The sequence below is a fragment of the Ranitomeya imitator genome, chromosome 9, assembly GCF_032444005.1.
Source record: "Ranitomeya imitator isolate aRanImi1 chromosome 9, aRanImi1.pri, whole genome shotgun sequence".
Classification (NCBI taxonomy): domain Eukaryota; kingdom Metazoa; phylum Chordata; class Amphibia; order Anura; family Dendrobatidae; genus Ranitomeya; species Ranitomeya imitator.
This window is the reverse complement of record NC_091290.1, coordinates 151,474,833-151,498,772: the sequence shown is the minus strand read 5'-3', so window position 1 is coordinate 151,498,772 and position 23,940 is coordinate 151,474,833. Positions and strand designations below refer to the sequence as shown.

The 23,940-nt window shown below is 53.0% G+C and overlaps 1 protein-coding gene across 2 annotated transcripts; it reads right to left on the bottom strand.

The window, feature by feature from the left end:
* Nucleotides 1-4,485: 4,485 nt before the first annotated feature.
* IRF8 (interferon regulatory factor 8) lies at nt 4,486-21,525 on the bottom strand. Of its 2 annotated transcripts, XM_069739441.1 has the most exons (9): nt 21,494-21,525; nt 18,541-18,714; nt 11,232-11,415; nt 10,818-10,882; nt 10,186-10,294; nt 9,823-9,879; nt 5,806-6,186; nt 5,292-5,407; nt 4,486-5,170 (listed from the first exon to the last, which is right to left on the bottom strand). In XM_069739441.1, the coding sequence occupies exons 2-9, from the start codon at nt 18,712-18,714 to the stop codon at nt 4,997-4,999; spliced, it is 1,260 nt and encodes a 419-aa protein (XP_069595542.1). In that variant the 5' UTR covers nt 21,494-21,525; the 3' UTR covers nt 4,486-4,996. The 2 variants fall into 2 exon arrangements, with proteins under 2 accessions (XP_069595542.1, XP_069595543.1); XM_069739442.1 differs by lacking the exons at nt 18,541-18,714; nt 21,494-21,525 and adding an exon at nt 18,359-18,483.
* Between the last annotated feature and the right edge of the window lie 2,415 nt (nt 21,526-23,940).

Genomic DNA, 23,940 nt, shown 5'->3' with positions numbered 1-23,940 from the left:
TTCGCCTTCTCCCTCAGTATTTGTAAGATCTCTCCTCCGGGGATCTATGGGATCTAGATCCGGACTCATTGCTGTCACTTCAGAACTCTCCAGCGCTTTGTTTCTATATATTTCTGGGGGCTTCTTGAAGTATGTTTGGGGTCATTGTCCTGCTGGAGACCCCTGACCTAGGACGCAAACAAAGGAACATCAAGATCGCTGGAGATGGGCTTTTGACCTTGAGATTGTTGATATTTTTTAACAATTTTGTTTCTCAAGTCCTCAGACCGTTCTCTTCTCCTCTTTCTGTTCTCCATGCTTAGTGTGACACACACAGACACACAATGCAAAAATGGAGTCAACTTCTCCCCTTTTTATCTGGTTTCAGATGTGATTTTCAGATTTCTCACATCTGTTACTTGCCACAGGTGAGTATGAACGAGCATCACATGCTGGAAAGAAAGTTGGTTACCCACAATTTTGGAAAGGTGGCAAAAATTTTGCAGGTCCATTTTTGGGTTTATGGGTGAAATTAAGTCAATTTACCTTTTTTTTCTGTGTTTTTTTGTGTTGTTTCAATACACACAAAGAAAATAAACCCGTGTATAACAAAACGTGTGGAATTGTAATAATGTTCTGGGGAAATACGTCATTTTTTGGAACAAATTGAAGGGTGCCGACACTTTCGGCTATGATTGTAAGTTGTGGCTCTTTGGCTGCAGGATGATGATGCTTTGCATGTCGGGGCGGCTCCCGTGGATTTCACGCCGATTATTCTCACACTGGGGTCCTGGATTTGGCTCTGTTCACACTGACATTTTATCGTCTCAGGTCCCTGGAGACAAGAATTTCAGTTTTTTCTGCAGCTGATTTGTTCTTTAGTTGCCCTGAAGTAGCTTTTTTGGTCACTATTTTGCTGATATCCGTCACTCCTGTTCTCCTGTGAGGAAAAAGAGGAACCTCTGCACCCGAATCCTTTCCCCCCTTAACCCATTCTGTGCTGCAGCCAACACATGTGCAAAAGGGGAAGCTTGCGGTGGAAAGTCACTTTACAGAGTTATTCACAAAACTCCAGATCATAATAAATCACATTTCCTCTCAAATAATCAGTGTTTCGCTGACCACAGCTGCAGCAGGTCCGGGCCCCTGAGGTCGGGGGGCCACAACTGCTCTGTAGGCTGGACCCTGTCACTTTGGGTTATGTACTTTTGTTTCCACCATTTCTGGTGCTAATAGATATTTCTACATTCCCCTAGAACCGCCTGTAGACGGGATGATGACGTCCCCGCGGCGGTGCGACCCTTTGACGTGCGCCTGCAGGGTGGATCCATGAGGAAGGCTCCAGGTGACACCACACGCAGCGCGTCCCCGGCTCACACGAGCGCAAAGATCAGCGCAGCCTGATGAAGGGGCGATGTCACAATGAGGCCGCGCAGATCTTCGGACCGCTCCGAAATCTGAAAGAGCGAGAGGTAAAAGACGCCACACGGCCCAATTCTGTAAGAAGGGAAAAGACATATAGCTGCAGATTAGAAAAAAAAAAAAAAACGGATCGTACACGGATGATGAGCGAGAAAAAAGTCATCCCACACTTCTACATGAAAATCAGATACTGGCGTGTCCCCGGACTAACAGTGATTTCTGCTCTGCAGCTCCGTGCTGCAACGTGCGCACCCCCAACTCTCAGCCGCCACCGCGGATTGGGCAACCAGTTGTTGGAAAACCGATTGTCAGAAATCAGAAGTGGCTGTTTATTTTGTAACAGACAAAAAAGTTCACACACTGAGTCGTGGGGTGACGGATTTGGGAGGAAGCAGATGTTTGCTGACTTCTTCTATTCATGCTTTAGCTACCACCAGCACGCAATGTCACCATCCTTCACCTTTTCCCTGCCCCTCACCATGTCCATGCCCCTCTCCTTTTCCCTGCCCAAATCCCTCACCTTGTCCCTGTCCTTCACTTTGTCTCTTACCCCGTCCCTATCCCTGGCTCTATCCCTCACCTTTTCCCTATCCCTGGCTGCGTCCCTCACCTTTTCCCTATCCCTGGCCCCATCCCTCACCTTTTCCCTATCCCTTACCTTTTCCCTATCCCTGGCCCCATCCCTCAGCTTTTCCCCATCCCTGCCCCCGTCCCTCACCTTGTCCCTGCCCCTTTCCCTTTCCTCCATGGGGCACTGAATTGGATGGAACAGGCCTCATAGATAAGAGGATGCAGTCGCTGGTCCCTCGGGGACTGATGAACTTGTGCACCAACATCAATGAAGCACAACTGCAATGTGCCTGCAACTTTGTAGCAACGTCAAACTCCTTTCTTGAAAGAACATTCACAGGAAGAGGATGTTGTCTGTGGTGCAGATCACTGAGCTCGTACAGATATAGCGGCTAATAATAATAATAATGGGGCCCATATAGATTAGGGACCTATATTTCCCAACTCCCCCAGACACAAGGAAGCTCGGCAAAGTGTCTGTTCTGGGGAGAGGGGCAGTCAGAGGGATGGAGGGGTAGGTGGAAGCCCCCCGTACAGTAAGTGGTCAGTCACTCCTGCAGAAATGAGGGGTCTGACTGCCTTCTATGTAATGTGTATTTGGGCCGTGTATTTTGTATTATATATTGGGCCGCGAGCAATGGGGAAAAGTCTGAAACTGTGCGGAACGTCCAAAGTCAGCACATCGCAGGCAGGATATGGGCGGTCGGCTTCTTTTTTCCCCTAAAAGTTTACTTCTCAGTCATGGACATGTTACTAAATGACTCAACAGCAAGAAAGACAAGACAATAATTTATTTATAAGGAACAGATGCAAAATGTCCAAAATAAATACAAAGCAACACATTGTAGCGCCATCCAGTGGTAGCGATGCAAATGCATGTGAGGTGCGGACGCCGCAGACCCCGGAGCCCCTACATGAGGAATCTTCACATTACTGACCCGTAAAGACAGAGGGGCCGGGCGCACAGGACAGAGGGGCCGGGCGGACAGGACAAAGGGGCCGGGCGGACAGGACAGAGGGGCCGGGCGGACAGGACAGAGGGGGCCGGGCGCACAGGACAGAGGGGGCCGGGCGCACAGGACAGAGGGGCCGGGCGGACAGAGGGGGCCGGGCGCACAGGACAGAGGGGGCCGGGCGCACAGGACAGAGGGGGCCGGGCGCACAGGACAGAGGGGGCCGGGCGCACAGGACAGAGGGGGCCGGGCGCACAGGACAGAGGGGCCGGGCGGACAGAGAGGGCCGGGCGCACAGGACAGAGGGGGCCGGGCGCACAGGACAGAGGGGCCGGGCGGACAGAGGGGGCCGGGCGCACAGGACAGAGGGGCCGGGCGGACAGAGGGGGCCGGGCGCACAGGACAGAGGGGGCCGGGCGCACAGGACAGAGGGGGCCGGGCGCACAGGACAGAGGGGGCCGGGCGCACAGGACAGAGGGGGCCGGGCGCACAGGACAGAGGGGGCCGGGCGCACAGGACAGAGGGGGCCGGGCGCACAGGACAGAGGGGGCCGGGCGCACAGGACAGAGGGGCCGGGCGGACAGAGAGGGCCGGGCGCACAGGACAGAGGGGGCCGGGCGCACAGGACAGAGGGGGCCGGGCGCACAGGACAGAGGGGCCGGGCGGACAGAGGGGGCCGGGCGCACAGGACACAGGGGGCCGGGCGCACAGGACAGAGGGGGCCGGGCGCACAGGACAGAGGGGCCGGGCGGACAGAGAGGGCCGGGCGCACAGGACAGAGGGGGCCGGGCGCACAGGACAGAGGGGGCCGAGCGCACAGGACAGAGGGGCCGGGCGCACAGGACAGAGGGGCCGGGCGGACAGGACAGAGGGGCCGGGCGCACAGGACAGAGGGGCCGGGCGCACAGGACAGAGGGGCCGGGCGGACAGGACAGAGGGGCCGAGCGCACAGGACAGAGGGGGCCGGGCGCACAGGACAGAGGGGGCCGGGCGCACAGGACAGAGGGGGCCGGGCGCACAGGACAGAGGGGGCCGGGCGCACAGGACAGAGGGGGCCGGGCGCACAGGACAGAGGGGGCCGGGCGCACAGGACACAGGGGGCCGGGCGCACAGGACAGAGGGGGCCGGGCGCACAGGACAGAGGGGCCGGGCGGACAGAGAGGGCCGGGCGCACAGGACAGAGGGGGCCGGGCGCACAGGACAGAGGGGGCCGGGCGCACAGGACAGAGGGGCCGGGCGGACAGAGGGGGCCGGGCGCACAGGACAGAGGGGGCCGGGCGCACAGGACAGAGGGGGCCGGGCGCACAGGACAGAGGGGCCGGGCGGACAGAGAGGGCCGGGCGCACAGGACAGAGGGGGCCGGGCGCACAGGACAGAGGGGGCCGAGCGCACAGGACAGAGGGGCCGGGCGCACAGGACAGAGGGGCCGGGCGGACAGGACAGAGGGGCCGGGCGCACAGGACAGAGGGGCCGGGCGCACAGGACAGAGGGGCCGGGCGGACAGGACAGAGGGGCCGAGCGCACAGGACAGAGGGGGCCGGGCGCACAGGACAGAGGGGGCCGGGCGCACAGGACAGAGGGGGCCGGGCGCACAGGACAGAGGGGGCCGGGCGCACAGGACAGAGGGGGCCGGGCGCACAGGACAGAGGGGCCGGGCGGACAGAGAGGGCCGGGTGGAGAGGACAGAGGGGTCGGGGTGGAGACGCAGGAGACTTGCTATAGGGTTTCTCCCTTCTCCATATTGACCACACTCGGCAGAGCAGACGGTTCCAGTGTATGGAGGTTCTATCTCAGGTGTGTGGGCCGGTAACGTGGCCGAGCTCCGCACCAGGTCTATATACGTTCTGTAGCCAATTAACATGAAGACTGAGAATGAAGCAGAAATGTAAAAAAAAAAAAAACTCCTCCTCAATTTGTTGAACATTTTTACAGAATTATGCAAATTATAGGAGGAGGGCGAAGGCTTCAGCCCCATGTGCTCCAGTTCACACTATACAAAGGATCGATATAAAACCTTATAAAAATAAACCCATCTGTAATGTACAAGTAGTTCTATGGGGACGGGGCGGCGGTCAGACCGTGATCTGCGGTGTCTCTCTATAGAAGGCCCTCTGATGGGTGGTGCAGGGGTCCGGCAGTAGACGAGGCCCGGGATCCAGCTGGGGGTCCGGCAGTAAATGCAGACCCCCGGTGTTGTAGCTCTTGAGAGAGTTGTCTGCGAGCTGCTTCAAACCAAGCTGTTCAACCTAGAGAGACCAGAGTATATTTGGATGAGGGGAATGACTTTCCCATCAGTAGTCGGCTCTAGGGGGGGCGAGAAGTCGCGTCTTCTGTACGAGGCCCAGGAGGGGATGTCGCCCGTCTCACCTGCACAATGATCAGCTTCATGTGGACGGGGGTCGTATCCGGGAACTCTTCCCCAAAGCACAATGTGACCCTGCTGTCCGGGAGTCTAAGCTGGCTGGAGTAACACTGCTGAAATTCTGCAGGAAAAAAACAGAAGAGATGAAAACTGTCCGACTCCATCAGATCGGGGGAGAATTGGGCTGTACAAGGCGGAGACCATCGCCCATATAATATCCTGCACCTGTGTATTATACAAGCTTTATATTCTGCTTCCGACCTTACAGGCCTATCAGACTCCTGACGCCATCACGTTGTTTGTGCACGAAGATAAGAAACATTTCCGGCCATATAAGTCAAGTAATTCACCTGAAAGTCCCCGATCTGCACTACAGCGAACCGGAGCGGACCCAGAAAGCAGGCAGGAAATGGTTAATCTCCAGCCTGAAGACGTCGGCAACATTTCCATTCATTACAAAGAATCAAAGAACTGAGACAAAGCGTCCGCGGCACACAGACGCTGGGATCGTCCGCTCACCTCTTATGTACTGATTGGTGTCGAATATCTTGATAACCTCATCACGCTCCAGCTTGACGGATCGGTCCTTGTACGGCATGCAGTTCCCGCTCCAAAAGACTCTTCCCTGGCAGAGCCTCTTGATGAAAATCCCATGTCTATTGCTATATAAGAGGACGCCCCTCTCCAAGTGTCCGAACAGTTTCTTGGTGATGTGTCGCTGCCGTTCACTGGCGATGTAGTCAGAGGACGGGAATCGGATGTTCTCTAGGCCTTCAGCCACCAACGCCTTCTCTCCAGCCAGATGACCGGCGGTCAGGCGGCATCCTTCGGGCCGAGTCGTCGTGACCTGACTGACCGCTTTCCCTCCATAATAAAACTGGATAATCATCTGTGACATTGCTGCGGACAGGAAGGATACAATGAGTGCCGAAATACATAGCGACAAAGGACGTAAGGCGACTGAGGACACCGGGGGAGTCGTGGCACATTAGGGGCTGCTTTGTGCAACTTCTTCAATGTTTTGGGGGACCTTCAGCTAATCTGCCAAGTTCTAAATGCAGCTCCGGATGTGACTTGAGTATAAGGGTGTGTTCCCACGATGAGTTTTTGGTGATTTTCTTTTACCTATCTTACTTAATGAATGCAGAAAATCTGCAACATCGAAAACTGATGGTGGGAACGTAGCCCAAGACACGAGGTGACTCGGTACAAGAGAAGCGAAATAAAGTCACATCCAGAAGCGACTGTGATAATAAATGTGAGCGCAGGGGATATCGGGAGCGGTCGGCAGTCTGCTGTTTCCCCCACACGGGTTTCTCTTGCGTCACTTTACGGAGCAGTTACAGTTTCTTCTCGCCGTGCTCCAGTGACCAGTGACAGGGACGGTCTCCTCCATGACAGGAGCGCAGGTGCTTCCTCTACGTGACTCAGTGCTTGTGGGGAAAGTTACGGGGCCTCCGCGCCCTCCAGACACAAAGATCTGATACTTTGTTTTTAACTAAAGCAACGACACAATGAATGGAAACAACAGACGCAACAAATGTATCAGTCAGCAAGGTGCAACTATGTATCTAGCAGGAAAGCGGTAGGAACCCGCAACTATGTATCTAGCAGGAAAGTGATCTGAACCTGCAACTATGTATCTAGCAGGAAAGTGATCTGAACCCGCAACTATGTATCTAGCAGGAAAGTGATCTGAACCTGCAACTATGTATCTAGCAGGAAAGCGGTAGGAGCAAGCAACTATATATCTAGCAGGAAAGTGATAGGAACCCGCAACTATGTATCTAGCAGGAAAGGGATAGGAACCCGCAACTATGTATCTAGCAGGAAAGGGATAGGAACCCGCAACTATGTATCTAGCAGGAAAGTGATAGGAGCCCGCAACTATGTATCTAGCAGGAACGCAGTAGGAGCCCGCAACTATGTATCTAGCAGGAAAGTGATCTGAACCCGCAGCTATGTATCTAGCAGGAAAGTGATCTGAACCCGCAACTATGTATCTAGCAGGAAAGCGATAGGAGCCCGCAACTATGTATCTAGCAGGAAAGCGGTAGGAGCCCGCAACTATGTCTCTAGCAGGAAAGAGGTAGGAGCCCGCAACTATGTATCTAGCAGGAAAGCGGTAGGAACCCGCAACTATGTATCTAGCAGGAAAGTGGTAGGAGCCCGCAACTATGTATCTAGTAGGAAAGCGGTAGGAGCCCGCAACTATGTCTCTAGTAGGAAAGCGGTAGGAGCCCGCAACTATGTATCTAGCAGGAAAGTGATAGGAGCCCGCAACTATGTCTCTAGCAGGAAAGCGATAGGAACCCGCAACTATGTATCTAGCAGGAAAGCGGTAGGAGCCCGCAACTATGTCTCTAGTAGGAAAGCGGTAGGAGCCCGCAACTATGTCTCTAGTAGGAAAGCGGTAGGAGCCCGCAACTATGTCTCTAGCAGGAAAGTGGTAGGAGCCCGCAACTATGTCTCTAGCAGGAAAGTGATCGGAACCGCTGGAGCGTCTGTCCTCGGCCACCGACTTATAGGAAAACTCATTTGTGACAGCGTCTCGGCTGCGGTAACAGAACTTATCTCTCGTCTTATCGCCCAATCTACAGGAGAAGCTGTAACATCTATAAATGTATGATGTCTGAGGCTCAGTGTGAACAGTCGCCTCATACAATGGTGACACATACAGATGTGACCTAGTAATCCATTTTCATACCGCCTGGCCTCCGCGTCTGCTAGCGGTGAGAATCTGCTCTGGGGATCACTGGCTTTACAAGAACCGACCAGCGGCACAAAACAAACGCAGATTGGCGCTCATGTAATAGTCTGATGACGTCGGGCGAGCGCGCTACAAATCGCTCAGTGCCATTGATATAGGCAGCGCAAATCATATCTACACAGATGATCATTACTCCCCTGATGATCAAGAATTTTGCGCATTTGTCCGGTGATCAGCAGCATATTTACACTGCAAGGTTATAATGCATTCATCTCCCCCTGTACCTGGCACTCATCACCCCTGGTATCTGGCAGTCATCACCCCCAGTATCCGACACTCATCACCCCCGGTATCAGACATTCATCTCCCCCTGTACCTGGCATTCATCACCCCCGGTATCAGACATTCATCTCCCCCTGTACCCGGCATTCATCACCCCCGGTATCAGACATTCATCTCCCCCTGTACCTGGCACTCATCACCCCTGGTATCTGGCAGTCATCACCCCCAGTATCCGACACTCATCACCCCCGGTATCAGACATTCATCTCCCCCTGTACCTGGCATTCATCACCCCCGGTATCAGACATTCATCTCCCCCTGTACCTGGCATTCATCACCCCCGGTATCAGACATTCATCTCCCCCTGTACCTGGCACTCATCACCCCTGGTATCCGGCAGTCATCACCCCAAGTATCCGGCACTCATCACCCCCGGTATCAGACATTCATCTCCCCCTGTACCTGGCATTCATCACCCCCGGTATCAGACATTCATCTCCCCCTGTACCTGGCATTCATCACCCCCGGTATCAGACATTCATCTCCCCCTGTACCTGGCATTCATCACCCCCGGTATCCGGCACTCATCACCCCCGGTATCAGGCACTCATCACCCCAGGTAAACGGCACTCATCACGCCCGGTATCAGACATTCATCTCCCCCTGTACCTGGCATTCATCACCCCCGGTATCCGGCACTCATCACCCCCGGTATCAGGCACTCATCACCCCCGGTAAACGGCACCCATCACCCCCGGTAAACGGCACCCATCACCCCTGGTAAATGGCACTCATCACCCCCGATGTAACGGGGTCTACCAAGCTGGGGTACCTCTTTCAGTACCACCCCATGTTTCAGGAAGTCCACTCTGCTTTTGCTTTGTTCTGAATGAAGGACGCTGGCCAAGATTTTCTTGATTACATGAGAGCATATAAAAGCTGACTGCTTCTACACGTATTTCCAGTCTAAGAACAACCTTTATTTACAGCACACAGAATATATAACACAGATACACAGGGCAGGCCAATAGGAACACAGCAGGCCAGACCTACATTACAATAGCCGCAGGAGGCCGGAGCCTGCTGATATTTACTGTGGGAATTACAAAGGTGGGGGGAGGTCAGAAAGAGAATATCTTGTCCAGGGGCGCAGCCTTTGGACTGATGCATTTCACATGGAAACTATCATACATACATATACTGCATAACATTCTTGGTGCTGGGGGGTTCTGTAACACCCAGTATCAGACATTCATCTTCCCCTGTACCTGGCACTCATCACCCCCGGTATCCGACATTCATCACCCCCGGTATCAGACATTCATCACCCCCGGTATCAGACATTCATCACCCCCCCGTACCTGGCATTCATCACCCCAGATGTATCAAGAACAGGACGTGGACCGAAAATATGGTGGTGTGAACGTGGCCCTCAGGGTCCCAATATCTACAGAAAAGCAGCCATGTCCCCACATCACGCTGACCCCCGCACAGAAACCATTGCATCGAGTCAAGACTTCGGAGAGTTTTACTTTGCATCTTACCGGCCGGCGAGGAGGAATCATTCATGTACATTGTGTAGGCGTCCAAACTGTGCAGGCCTAAGGGGAACAGAAACTGCCATCAGTGACCTACGTCCAGAAACCCAGAAAACCCCCACAGGGTCTGCACGGATACTGGGGACTGTGCCGCCACTGTGTATAAAGGCCCTTGTGACGTTCATCCCCATAGTCATCGCACATCATTGGGTATCGCAGCCCTGAACCAGAGGAACGCAAACTCTGCAACACACGGATGCGGAAGAGGAGGAAGGGGGGGGGGGATCCCAAATGTGAGGGATCCAATAGGATCCTGAGAAGACCCTGAAATATCAAGACGGATCCCTGCCGTCTGCAGTGGAAACCTACCCAGACTGTGATTATAGAGCAGCCAGTCCTGCAGGATCTGCTTCTGACACGTGTCCTTGACCGGGGACGGACTGCGCTTAATTACAGCCAAATAATCATCAGTAGACGTCTGAAACGAGAAATGGGGAGAAATAAGGAGACGGTACCAGAATACGGAGGGCGGTCTGCTCCTGGCTTACAGCATAGGCTGGTTACTATTACTATAAGACCCCCACTACCAACTGCAGACCCCCACATGCCTGTAATGGACACCTTTCATCCACCTGCTCCGGCTCATACACCCCCTAAGGTGCGGTCGGGCACTACGGAGACCCCCAAGTGGTTCATTACATACAGGATACATAGGGGCCGGTTATCCGTGCAGGGTCTTTTCAGAAGCACTGCAGAAAAACCGTCCAACCCCACTGACACATAAATCCCCGATCCTGCAGGATACAATGTATCATCCACCTGCACGGTCACATCTGCGCTTTCCACCATGTTGCATTGTAACAATGTATCAGGAGACTCATGCACGGAGGTGACATAACAGGACGATCAGTGATAATGGAGCCGGAGCGTCTACTGACGGCACAATGGCCGCCTTCATTCCTGCACTGGCGCGATATCCGCCTCGTTATCTCTCTTCTCACCTCGATGTCCGACGGGCTGCAGTCCATCTCTGCGGCTTCATTCAGACAGCCGCCCCCGAGCTTACCTAGAGGAGCAAAAACAAAATATGGAGATAATTATCACTGCCGACAGATCGCCAACGAGCAGCTACTTATTAACGACGGCGGTTACTAAAAAGCCCCCGCTCTGGTGGGAACGTCGTTACTCGCAGACACTGATCGCATCATTTTCTCCCTACAAGACCTTATCCCCCCCACTCGTATTGTGGGAGATATCCTGGTGTGGACTGGTGGCACCAGCCGCGTCCTCAAGGCAGACCCTCGCTCCAGTAACCATAGGTGGGAGCTGCGATGGTCTCCAGAGCTTCCATCTTTATTTTCTTGGGAATTTTCTTAGGAGAAACAGTGCACAATGTCTTTTCTGAGCCGACTTACCCTTTTGCTCTTCTTCTGGGACGATCCTGTAGACTTTGTAGGGCTCGGATATATCTAGCTGCGATCTGTCTGTCACCTCCTCAAAGTCAGGACTTTTATTTAGGGCGCAGCGTAACCGCGTCTTCCAGGTGGCCGGTTCTGCTCTGTCGCCTTCTTTGAATTTCCCTTTGAATATCGCCCACGCCTGCAACAATAGGGGTGAAAGAGGCTCCTTCTATTAACGGGACCCAATCAATCATAACAGCAGAAAAAGTATAGAGAGACCAGCAGCTGCCTAAGACATCAGCATCGCTCATCAAGAAAATATTTGTCAACGGCCAAGAGGAAAACCTGCAGAAAGGAGAAGGACCCAAAGTAATCCCAAAGCCCCAGGCATTACATGGAACCGATCATTAGAGATGCATGTCCACGAAGAAGCCTCACCACACACAGATACATGAGGAAGGAGATCTCCGGTAACAAAGGATTATTCCCACAATGACAAGATTACAGGACAAGGGAAACACAAAGTTTTTCTTGATACTTTGTGTCCTTTTTTTTACCCATTTCCTTCTGCTCCTTTATGCATCCAGATTCACAGAGATAAACGGTCTGAACTGTTCTTATGTTCAAAAACTACATTTCCCAGCAGCACATGATCCTCCTGAATGCTGCACGCCCCTCTCTCTGCTCCTCCTCAGTGCTGCACACCCGTCTCTGCTCCTCCTCAGTGCTGCATGCCCCTCTCTCTGCTCCTCCTGAGTGCTGCACGCCCCTCTCTCTGCTCCTCCTCAGTGCTGCACACCCGTCTCTGCTCCTCCTCAGTGCTGCATGCCCCTCTCCCTGCTCCTCCTGAGTGCTGCCCGCCCCTCTCTCTGCTCCTCCTCAGTGCTGCACGCCCCTCTCTCTGCTCCTCTTCAGTGCTAAACACTCCTCTCTCTGCTCCTCCTGAGTGCTGCACGCCCCTCTCTCTGCTCCTCCTGAGTGCTGCCCGCCCCTCTCTCTGCTCCTCCTCAGTGCTGCACGCCCCTCTCTCTGCTCCTCCTGAGTGCTGCCCGCCCCTCTCTCTGCTCCTCCTCAGTGCTGCATGCCCCTCTCTCTGCTCCTCCTCAGTGCTGCCCGCCCGTCTCTGCTCCTCCTCAGTGCTGCATGCCCCTCTCTCTGCTCCTCCTCAGTGCTGCCCGCCCGTCTCTGCTCCTCTTCAGTGCTAAACACTCCTCTCTCTGCTCCTCCTCAGTGCTGCACGCCCCTGTCTCTGCTCCTCCTGAGTCCTGCACACCCCTCTCTCTGCTCCTCCTCAGTGCTGCATGCCCCTGTCTCTGCTCCTCCTCATTGCTGCACGCCCCTCTCTCTGATAATAGTTCCATCCTCATGCATACATATTGAAGAAGGTAGAAGAAAAAACACTGCAAAGAAAATGAGGAGCAAAAGAGTCTTACCAATTGATGTTTATCATTTATCAGTTAGCGACAGACACTACTCAGCTGTCACTTTACATGATTAAAATATTTCCAGCTTTTATACCAAGATATCTCCATCATTGGATCCGTTGTGGACAGTACGCATGCGCCGATATCCCGGATCCAGGTGAGCTTCCGGAAGTGCTCTTATTGTGACCGCTTGTGTTCCCGGCGTGCGGTTCACGGAGCAGTTTCCAGGAAGTTACGACATACCATGGGGTGCGGCATTGCATCATGCGTCAACACGCCCCTCCTTAATCCTCGGATCACGGGCAACTCCATTGGCCACCTCTTCACATAAATACACCACACCCCTCAGCAAGCCATACCCCAGGAAGAAGCCAGCAGCAAAACGCGCGTCGGGGTGAGGGGACACCACCATAATTCTATGTAAGTTAATTTGAGCTCTGCATATCTAATTAATCCTTAGGTAAACGCGTTTTTTGCACATATGTCCTCCCACATTGTTTGGTTTGGGTCTGCGCTGTCACTGTACTATATAGGATTTTGACTTATACGGTCATATGTTGAGTTCCTTTTACTTATTACCTATATTATTTCCTTTGTAGACTCCTGTAATGTTAAGGCTATATTTTAATTATAAGCACAAAGTGTCAGTTCTGCTGTCTTTCTGAAGCTCATTTATTGAATTATTGTGATCCTACATTTAATATTAATAATTGAATTTCCCTGAATAGCACTGTGCACTTTATTAATGGATACCTCTTATAATAGAGTGTATATTTTACAATAATTGATGATTATTAGAAATAGTCAATCACCCATGCTAAAAATTCTTTTCATTTTTTATTTTGAATATTTTGCCTAATTATGGTAATTATGTATATCTATATCCACTTATAAGGAATTTTTTGTGGCATCTCTCCTATTGTTGAGACATCTTGTTTTATACATTTCTGTGTTTTAAAGGGAACCTGTCACCCCGAAAATCGTGGGTGAGGTAATCCCACCGGCATCAGGGGCTTATCTACAGCATTCTGTAATGCTGTAGATAAGCCCCCGATGTTACCTGAAAAAGGAGAAAAAGACGTTATATTATACTCACCCAGGGGCGGTCCCGCTGCTGGTCAGGTCGGATGGGCGTCTCCGGTCCGCCCCGGCGCCTCCTATCTTCTTTCCATGACGTCCTCTTCTGATCTTCAGCCACGGCTCCGGCGCAGGCGTACTTTGCTCTGCCCTGTTGAGGGCAGAGGATAGTACTGCAGTGCGCAGGCGCCGGAAAGGTCAGAGGCCCGGCGCCTGCGCACTGCAGTACTTTGTCTGCCCTCAACAGGGCAGAGCAAAGTACGCCTGCGCCGGAGACGTGGCTGAAGATCAGAAGAGGACGTCTTGTAATGAAGATGGGATGCGCCGCAGCGGACCGGAGACGCCCATCCGACCTGACCAGCAGCGGGACCGCCCCTGGGTGAGTATAATATAACGTCTTTTTCTCCTTTTTCAGGTAACATCGGGGGCTTATCTACAGCATTACAGAATGCATTACAGAATACTGTAGATAAGCCCCTGATGCCAGTGGTATTACCTCACCCGCGATTTTCGGGGTGACAGGTGCCCTTTAATGATATTGAAATAAATTTATACATATCCTGGTTTTCTGGTGTTTAGTTGTTACGCCTGGCTACTGTTATTAGTACAAACATGAATTTATAAACATTTAGTGTTACTTTTGTTACAAAATATATGTATCCAGAACATGAAGAGTGATCAGACTGATGGCAGGGTGTCCAAACATTGGAGAGACATATTTTTATGAACATGTCAAATTGAATGCTCTAGTCTCCTGTAGGAAACCTGATCATGCCCTGGCCAGCATGTGTAGCAGAGCCCGAACGCAGCAGAGCCGAACATAGCAGAGCACAGCCGAACATAGCAGAGCCGAACAGAGCAGAGCACAGCCAAACATAGCAAAGCACAGCCAAACATAGCAGAGCACAGCCAAACATAGCAGAGCACAGCCAAACATAGCAGAGCACAGCCAAACATAGCAGAGCACAGCCAAACATAGCAGAGCACAGCCAAACATAGCAGAGCACAGCCAAACATAGCAGAGCACAGCCAAACATAGCAGAGCACAGCCAAACATAGCAGAGCACAGCCAAACATAGCAGAGCACAGCCAAACATAGCAGAGCACAGCCAAACATAGCAGAGCACAGCCAAACATAGCAGAGCACAGCCAAACATAGCAGAGCACAGCCAAACATAGCAGAGCACAGCCAAACATAGCAGAGCACAGCCAAACATAGCAGAGCACAGCCAAACATAGCAGAGCACAGCCAAACATAGCAGAGCACAGCCAAACATAGCAGAGCACAGCCAAACATAGCAGAGCACAGCCAAACATAGCAGAGCAGAGCCAAACATAGCAGAGCAGAGCCAAACATAGCAGAGCAGAGCCAAACATAGCAGAGCAGAGCCAAACATAGCAGAGCAGAGCCAAACATAGCAGAGCAGAGCCAAACATAGCAGAGCAGAGCCAAACATAGCAGAGCAGAGCCGAACATAGCAGAGCAGAGCCGAACATAGCAGAGCAGAGCCGAACATAGCAGAGCAGAGCCGAACATAGCAGAGCCGAACATAGCAGAGCCGAACATAGCAGAGCCGAACATAGCAGAGCCGAACATAGCAGAGCCGAACATAGCAGAGCCGAACATAGCAGAGCCGAACATAGCAGAGCCGAACATAGCAGAGCCGAACATAGCAGAGCCGAACATAGCAGAGCCGAACATAGCAGAGCCGAACATAGCAGAGCCGAACATAGCAGAGCCGAACATAGCAGAGCCGAACATAGCAGAGCCGAACATAGCAGAGCCGAACATAGCAGAGCCGAACATAGCAGAGCCGAACATAGCAAAGCCGAACATAGCAAAGCCGAACATAGCAAAGCCGAACATAGCAAAGCCGAACATAGCAAAGCCGAACATAGCAGAGCCGAACATAGAGCCGAAAATAGCAGAGCCAAACATAGCTCTAAGTCAGAGTTGCACTTAAAATATCAGAGCTGATAATTGCATAGCAGAGCTGTGAATGACAACACAGCTGAGCATAGTAGAGCTGAGAATGCATAGCAGAGCTAAGGTGAAAATGACACAGCAGAGCAGAGATGAAAATGACACAGCAGAGCAGAGATGAAAATGACACAGCAGAGCAGAGTTAAGAATGACACAGCAAAGCTGAGCATAGTAAAGCTGATGATTACATAGCAGAGCCGAGTACAGCAGAGGTGAGTATAGCAGAGATGTTGTACTACAACCCAGCTGTAAGGGCAATGAGGATGTAGTAAGGGTGCTTTATTACAGGGGTCCCCAACTCCAGTCCTCAAGGCCCACCAACAGGTCATGTTTTCAGGATTTCCTTTGCATTGCACAGGTGATGGAATTATTACCTGGGCAAGACTAAGGAAATCCTGAAAACATGACATGTTGGTGGGCCTTGAGGACTGGAGTTGGGGACCCCTGCTTTATTACACAGGGTGATTGGGAGCTGAGTATAACATATCTGAGCTGTGCTACAAGTGGTCACATGAGCGAGGACCCCCGAGAGAGGGTTTTATCACACAGGGTGATTCGGTACATCTGCACACGCGCCACTGGTCACATTAGACCTACTGGAGGACGGATCCAGGGACAACAGAGGGTAAAGAGAGCCGAGCGGCGGCATCATTAGGGGTCTGCAAACCAACTAGGTGCTATTGGCACCCAGGAGGAACACAGAACACTGAGGTCGCTGAGATTTGGGGAATAACTAATGAGATGTAACAGGAGTATAATTGTAATGAGTCTTCTGGATGAGGAAAGCACGAGTCTCATCAAATCATTCCAGTCTCTTACAGTAATTTTTGGAAAATCTTCTTGGAAACTTTATCAAGTGTTGCAGTAAAAACCCAAAGTCATAAAAATTCCCAAGAGTCTTTCACTTTCTGTTACACAGAGAATGAAAGGAGCAGAGAGAGGAGATGTCAGTGAGGAGGAGGATGGAAACCTGAGGAGGAGGATGTGGAGCCACACAGATGCCACAGGGGGCACAGGACTGAGAAATCTCTGCTGAGACCACAGAACTGGAAGCATCAGAGACATGAAGCCAAAATGTTGCTAGAGGCCCCCCAGTATCCGCTGCCGGACCCCCGGCCATCACAGACATCAGTGCAGCTCTAAGTTCCTCTGAATGCTCACAAAATAAAAAACAAAACTACAAAAAAAGTGAACAAACTGCAGAACCAAATCACCATGTGTCTCACTAGGTCAAGGGTACTCCACAATTATGAAACAACTAATCCAACATGGTACGCGGTACAAAGCAAAAACATCCAACCCCTGTTCGTTACCTAATGCTGGAGGTGCTCGTGGTGTCCCCTCACCCCGACGCGCGTTTCACCTCCGGCTTCTTCTGGAGGCATCCCCCTTTTACCATGCATTATTTATGGGGATTGGATGTTTTTGCTTTATACCGCGTACCATGTTGGATTAGTTGGCAATTTAAGTTCACATATGGAGATATTGAATTCATGCATCACATATGCCCATAAGTTACCGTGCTCTGTGATGCAGCAATCTGATTGTAAATTATTACGGTGACGTCTTATTGATGCATTTGTATTAATTTGAGATTCTCCAGTTTTCTTGTTGTTACCTATTATATGTTGCTATTGCATGTAAGCTAGGCACATTATATTTTGATAGATTATTTGGATGAAGTGTTTTACATGTTCTGGCAGCTGATTACTTACCTATTTTGGTTGTAGTAATTTGGTGTGTGTAATGTGCCCGGTATGGATGATGTGTGTGTGTGTAATGTGCCCGGTATGGATCATGTGTGTGTGTGTAATGTGCCCGGTGTGGATGATGTGTGTGTGTGTAATGTGCCCGGTATGGATGATGTGTGTGTGTGTAATGTGCCCGGTATGGATCATGTGTGTGTGTGTAATGTGCCCGGTGTGGATGATGTGTGTGTGTGTAATGTGCCCGGTATGGATGATGTGTGTGTGTGTAATGTGCCCGGTATGGATGATGTGTGTGTGTGTAATGTGCCCGGTATGGATGATGTGTGTGTGTGTGTAATGTGCCCGGTATGGATGATGTGTGTGTGTGTGTAATGTGCCCGGTATGGATGATGTGTGTGTGTGTGTAATGTGCCCGGTATGGATGATGTGTGTGTGTGTAATGTGCCCGGTATGGATGATGTGTGTGTGTGTGTAATGTGCCCGGTATGGATGATGTGTGTGTGTGTGTAATGTGCCCGGTATGGATGATGTGTGTGTGTAATGTGCCCGGTATGGATGATGTGTGTGTAATGTGCCCGGTATGGATGATGTGTGTGTAATGTGCCCGGTATGGATGATGTGTGTGTAATGTGCCCGGTATGGATGATCTGTGTGTAATGTGCCCGGTATGGATGATGTGTGTAATGTGCCCGGTATGGATGATGTGTGTAATGTGCCCGGTATGGATGATGTGTGTGTAATGTGCCTGGTGTGGATGATGTGTGTGTGTGTGTAATGTGCCCGGTATGGATGATGTGTGTAATGTGCCCGGTATGGATGATGTGTGTGTAATGTGCCCGGTATGGATGATGTGTGTGTAATGTGCCCGGCGTGGATGATGTGTGTGTAATGTGCCCGGTATGGATAATGTGTGTGTAATGTTTTATTTGCTCAGTAAAAGGGAAGTACCTGAATGTCCCATGAACCTCGTCTTCCCGGGACGGCAGGATACACGGCAGGGTCCGTTGCTCCGTTCAGCCCGAGCCGCAGACACAACATTCAGTCATTATTCCCATCCTATCTCTGATAATAAACATTTGCTAGAGAGAAGTGCAGACCCCCAATGTGGCGGAGCCCCCCGCGCCCCTCACCTTAAATATGGAGGCGTCCACATCTTGGTTATAGTCCTGCTTTCCTGCGTGCTTCCATGGAATACGGAACAGCGTCTTGCTGCCATTTTCCCACACCAGTCCTGGGTACATACTGCTGTCGATCTGCTCAATCAGCCATTGCCGGAGCCGCCTGCCGCCGTTACGATCGCACATCTGCCGGGAGAAGAAGAGGGAAAGTAGAAGAAAACAATCCTGGCTCAGTGGCGACTAGTACAGGAGCCGTCACAGCCGGGGGCGAATGCTCGGGAGTTACCGACGGCTGAACGTCCGCGTCACATGGAGACTAATTACTGGTATAAGGCCGGTGTAAGGTAGGTACATACAAGGCTCGGTATGAGGCCGGTGTAAGGTAGGTACATACAAGGCTCGGTATGAGGCCGGTGTAAGGTAGGTACATACAAGGCTCGGTATAAGGCCGGTGTAAGGTAGGTACATACAAGGCTCGGTATAAGGCCGGTGTAAGGTAGGTACATACAAGGCTCGGTATAAGGCCGGTGTAAGGTAGGTACATACAAGGCTCGGTATAAGGCCGGTGTAAGGTAGGTACATACAAGGCTCGGTATAAGGCCGGTGTAAGGTAGGTACATACAAGGCTCGGTATGAGGCCGGTGTAAGGTAGGTACATACAAGGCTCGGTATGAGGCCGGTGTAAGGTAGGTACATACAAGGCTCGGTATGAGGCCGGTGTAAGGTAGGTACATACAAGGCTCGGTATAAGGCCGGTGTAAGGTAGGTACATACAAGGCTCGGTATAAGGCCGGTGTAAGGTAGGTACATACAAGGCTCGGTATAAGGCCGGTGTAAGGTAGGTACATACAAGGCTCGGTATAAGGCCGGTGTAAGGTAGGTACATACAAGGCTCGGTATAAGGTAGGTACATACAAGGCTCGGTATAAGGCCGGTGTAAGGTAGGTACATACAAGGCTCGGTATGAGGCAGGTGTAAGGTAGGTACATACAAGGCTCGGTATAAGGCCGGTGTAAGGTAGGTACATACAAGGCTCGGTATGAGGCCGGTGTAAGGTAGGTACATACAAGGCTCGGTATAAGGCCGGTGTAAGGTAGGTACATACAAGGCTCGGTATGAGGCCGGTGTAAGGTAGGTACATACAAGGCTCGGTATAAGGCCGGTGTAAGGTAGGTACATACAAGGCTCGGTATGAGGCCGGTGTAAGGTAGGTACATACAAGGCTCGGTATAAGGCCGGTGTAAGGTAGGTACATACAAGGCTCGGTATGAGGCCGGTGTAAGGTAGGTACATACAAGGCTCGGTATGAGGCCGGTGTAAGGTAGGTACATACAAGGCTCGGTATAAGGCCGGTGTAAGGTAGGTACATACAAGGCTCGGTATGAGGCCGGTGTAAGGTAGGTACATACAAGGCTCGGTATAAGGCCGGTGTAAGGTAGGTACATACAAGGCTCGGTATGAGGCAGGTGTAAGGTAGGTACATACAAGGCTCGGTATAAGGCCGGTGTAAGGTAGGTACATACAAGGCTCGGTATGAGGCAGGTGTAAGGTAGGTACATACAAGGCTCGGTATAAGGCTGGTATGAGGTAGGTACATACAAGGCTCGGTATAAGGCTGGTATGAGGTAGGTACACATGTCACCCACTGAACCGCGCAGACACAGCACATAGGTCACCGTCCCTGCTACACATCGCTGAGCTTAGTATCGGCAGGGAAAGAGTTAACACCAAATAAAAGAGCCAAGATGACCCTAGGGGGCCAGGGCTGTTACTCAGTGATATTATATCCCCCCCACCGCCCTCATTAGCTGAGGAAGTAGAGCAAAGCCAAAAACCACCTGCAGCTTCCTGTGCATCTCTGTATAGTGCAGGTAGTGTCCCCCCCCCCCCCTGCGAGCGCACGATCTGAAGCCCCCCGCGAGTGCAGTCTGAAGCCCCCCGTGAGCGCAGTCTGAAGCCCCCCGTGAGCGCAGTCTGAAGCCCCCCCGTGAGCGCAGTCTGAAGCCCCCCCGTGAGCGCAGTCTGAAGCCCCCCCGTGAGCGCAGTCTGAAGCCCCCCGTGAGCGCAGTCTGAAGCCCCCCGTGAGCGCAGTCTGGAGCCCCCCCTGTGAGTGCAGTCTGGAGCCCCCCCCTGTGAGTGCAGTCTGGAGCCCCCCCCTGTGAGTGCAGTCTGGAGCCCCCCCCCTGTGAGTGCAGTCTGGAGCCCCCCCCCTGTGAGTGCAGTCTGGAGCCCCCCCGTGAGTGCAGTCTGGAGCCCCCGTGAGTGCAGTCTGGAGCCCCCCGTGAGTGCAGTCTGGAGCCCCCCGTGAGTGCAGTCTGGAGCCCCCCTGTGAGTGCAGTCTGGAGCCCCCCTGAGTGCAGTCTGGAGCCCCCCTGTGAGTGCAGTCTGGAGCCCCCCTGAGTGCAGTCTGGAGCCCCCCTGAGTGCAGTCTGGAGCCCCCGTGAGTGCAGTCTGGAGCCCCCGTGAGTGCAGTCTGGAGCCCCCGTGAGTGCAGTCTGGAGCCCCCGTGAGTGCAGTCTGGAGCCCCCCGTGAGTGCAGTCTGGAGCCCCCCGTGAGTGCAGTCTGGAGCCCCCCTGTGAGTGCAGTCTGGAGCCCCCGTGAGTGCAGTCTGGAGCCCCCCTGTGAGTGCAGTCTGGAGCCCCCCTGTGAGTGCAGTCTGGAGCCCCCGTGAGTGCAGTCTGGAGCCCCCCTGTGAGTGCAGTCTGGAGCCCCCCGTGAGTGCAGTCTGGAGCCCCCGTGAGTGCAGTCTGGAGCCCCCCTGTGAGTGCAGTCTGGAGCCCCCCTGTGAGTGCAGTCTGGAGCCCCCCTGAGTGCAGTCTGGAGCCCCCCTGTGAGTGCAGTCTGGAGCCCCCCTGTGAGTGCAGTCTGGAGCCCCCGTGAGTGCACGGTGGTACCTGTCACCCCCCTGTATACACAGTAGCGCAGCACACAGGTGTATATACTGTATACTCTGCCTCTTCTCACCTTGCTGCCGGTGATCGCCCGCCGCCGTCCTCGCGCACTGTGACTGCCGATCACTGACAACTCTCAGTATAGCAATGTGACGGCCCCGCCCCTCAGCCAATCAGAGACCGCGTCCGCAGAGGGGCGGGGCCAGGCTGCTCGGAGCTTCTTTTAAGCGGAGGCTTTTCCGAGAAACTACAGAGCGGATCCGCCCCAGAAATCACCGCGGCCGCAACCGGAGCAGGGGGCTGATGGGAAAGCAGCGGGGGATGGCGCTGACATACAGTGGAGGGACGTGGGAGGTCACCTCATATCTACAACGATCCTCCATCACCTCCTGCAGGTTCATTGTCCGCACAGACATAAGGGGATGTCCTGGGATCTCCTTTATCACCTCCTGCAGGTTCAGTGTCTGCACAGACATAACAGGGATGTCCTGGGATCTCCTCCATCACCTCCTGCAGGTTCAGTGTCTGCACAGACATAAGGGGGATGTCCTGGGATCTCCTCCATCACCTCCTGCAGGTTCAGTGTCTGCACAGACATAAGGGGGATGTCCTGGGATCTCCTCCTGCAGGTTCAGTGTCTGCACAGACATAAGGGGGATGTCCTGGGATCTCCTCCATCACCTCCTGCAGGTTCAGTGTCTGCACAGACATAAGGGGGATGTCCTGGGATCTCCTCCTGCAGGTTCAGTGTCTGCACAGACATAAGGGGGATGTCCTGGGATCTCCTCCTGCAGGTTCAGTGTCTGCACAGACATAAGGGGGATGTCCTGGGATCTCCTCCATCACCTCCTGCAGGTTCATTGTCCGCACAGACATAAGGGGGTGTCCTGGGATCTCCTCCATCACCTCCTGCAGGATCAGCGTCTGCACAGACATAAGGGGGATGTCCTGGGATCTCCTCCATCACCTCCTGCAGGTTCAGTGTCTGCACAGACATAAGGGGGATGTCCTGGGATCTCCTCCATCACCTCCTGCAGGTTCAGTGTCTGCACAGACATAACAGGGATGTCCTGGGATCTCCTCCATCACCTCCTGCAGGTTCAGTGTCTGCAGACATAAGGGGGTGTCCTGGGATCTCCTCCATCACCTCCTGCAGGATCAGCGTCTGCACAGACATAAGGGGGATGTCCTGGGATCTCCTCCATCACCTCCTGCAGGTTCAGTGTCTGCACAGACATAAGGGGATGTCCTGGGATCTCCTCCATCACCTCCTGCAGGTTCAGCGTCTGCACAGACATAACAGGGATGTCCTGGGATCTCCTCCATCACCTCCTGCAAGTTCATTGTCCGCACAGACATAAGGGGGATGTCCTGGGATCTCCTCCATCACCTCCTGCAGGTTCAGTGTCTGCACAGACATAAGGGGGATGTCCTGGGATCTCCTCCTGCAGGTTCAGTGTCTGCACAGACATAAGGGGATGTCCTGGGATCTCCTCCTGCAGGTTCAGTGTCTGCACAGACATAAGGGGGATGTCCTGGGATCTCCTCCATCACCTCCTACAGGTTCAGTGTCTGCACAGACATAAGGGGGATGTCCTGGGATCTCCTCCTGCAGGTTCAGTGTCTGCACATACATAAGGGGATGTCCTGGGATCTCCTCCTGCAGGTTCAGTGTCTGCACAGACATAAGGGGGATGTCCTGGGATCTCCTCCTGCAGGTTCAGTGTCTGCACAGACATAAGGGGGATGTCCTGGGATCTCCTCCATCACCTCCTGCAGGTTCATTGTCCGCACAGACATAAGGGGGTGTCCTGGGATCTCCTCCATCACCTCCTGCAGGATCAGCGTCTGCACAGACATAAGGGGGATGTCCTGGGATCTCCTCCATCACCTCCTGCAGGTTCAGTGTCTGCACAGACATAAGGGGATGTCCTGGGATCTCCTCCATCACCTCCTGCAGGATCAGTGTCTGCACAGACATAAGGGGGATGTCCTGGGATCTCCTCCATCACCTCCTGCAGGATCAGTGTCTGCACAGACATAAGGGGGATGTCCTGGGATCTCCATCACCTCCTGCAGGTTCAGTGTCTGCACAGACATAAGGGGGATGTCCTGGGATCTCCTCCATCACCTCCTGCAGGTTCAGTGTCTGCACAGACATAAGGGGGATGTCCTGGGATCTCCATCACCTCCTGCAGGTTCAGTGTCTGCACAGACATAAGGGGGATGTCCTGGGATCTCCTCCATCACCTCCTGCAGGTTCAGTGTCTGCACAGACATAAGGGGGATGTCCTGGGATCTCCTCCATCACCTCCTGCAGGTTCAGTGTCTGCACAGACATAAGGGGGATGTCCTGGGATCTCCTCCATCACCTCCTGCAGGTTCATTGTCCGCACAGACATAAGGGGATCTCCTCCATCACCTCCTGCAGGTTCAGTGTCTGCACAGACATAAGGGGGATGTCCTGGGATCTCCTCCATCACCTCCTGCAGGTTCAGTGTCTGCACAGACATAAGGGGG

Bases quoted from the DNA above. Each gene is read 5' to 3' on its own strand.
- IRF8 (XM_069739441.1), bottom strand. From the start codon at position 18,714: ATGTGCGATCGTAACGGCGGCAGGCGGCTCCGGCAATGGCTGATTGAG. The intron at 10,883-11,231 runs GTAAGTCGGCTC...TTGCTCCTCTAG, and splicing joins CCCAGAAGAAGAGCAAAAGG to GTAAGCTCGGGGGCGGCTGT. The intron at 5,171-5,291 runs GTGAGACGGGCG...TGGTCTCTCTAG, and splicing joins TGAAGCTGATCATTGTGCAG to GTTGAACAGCTTGGTTTGAA.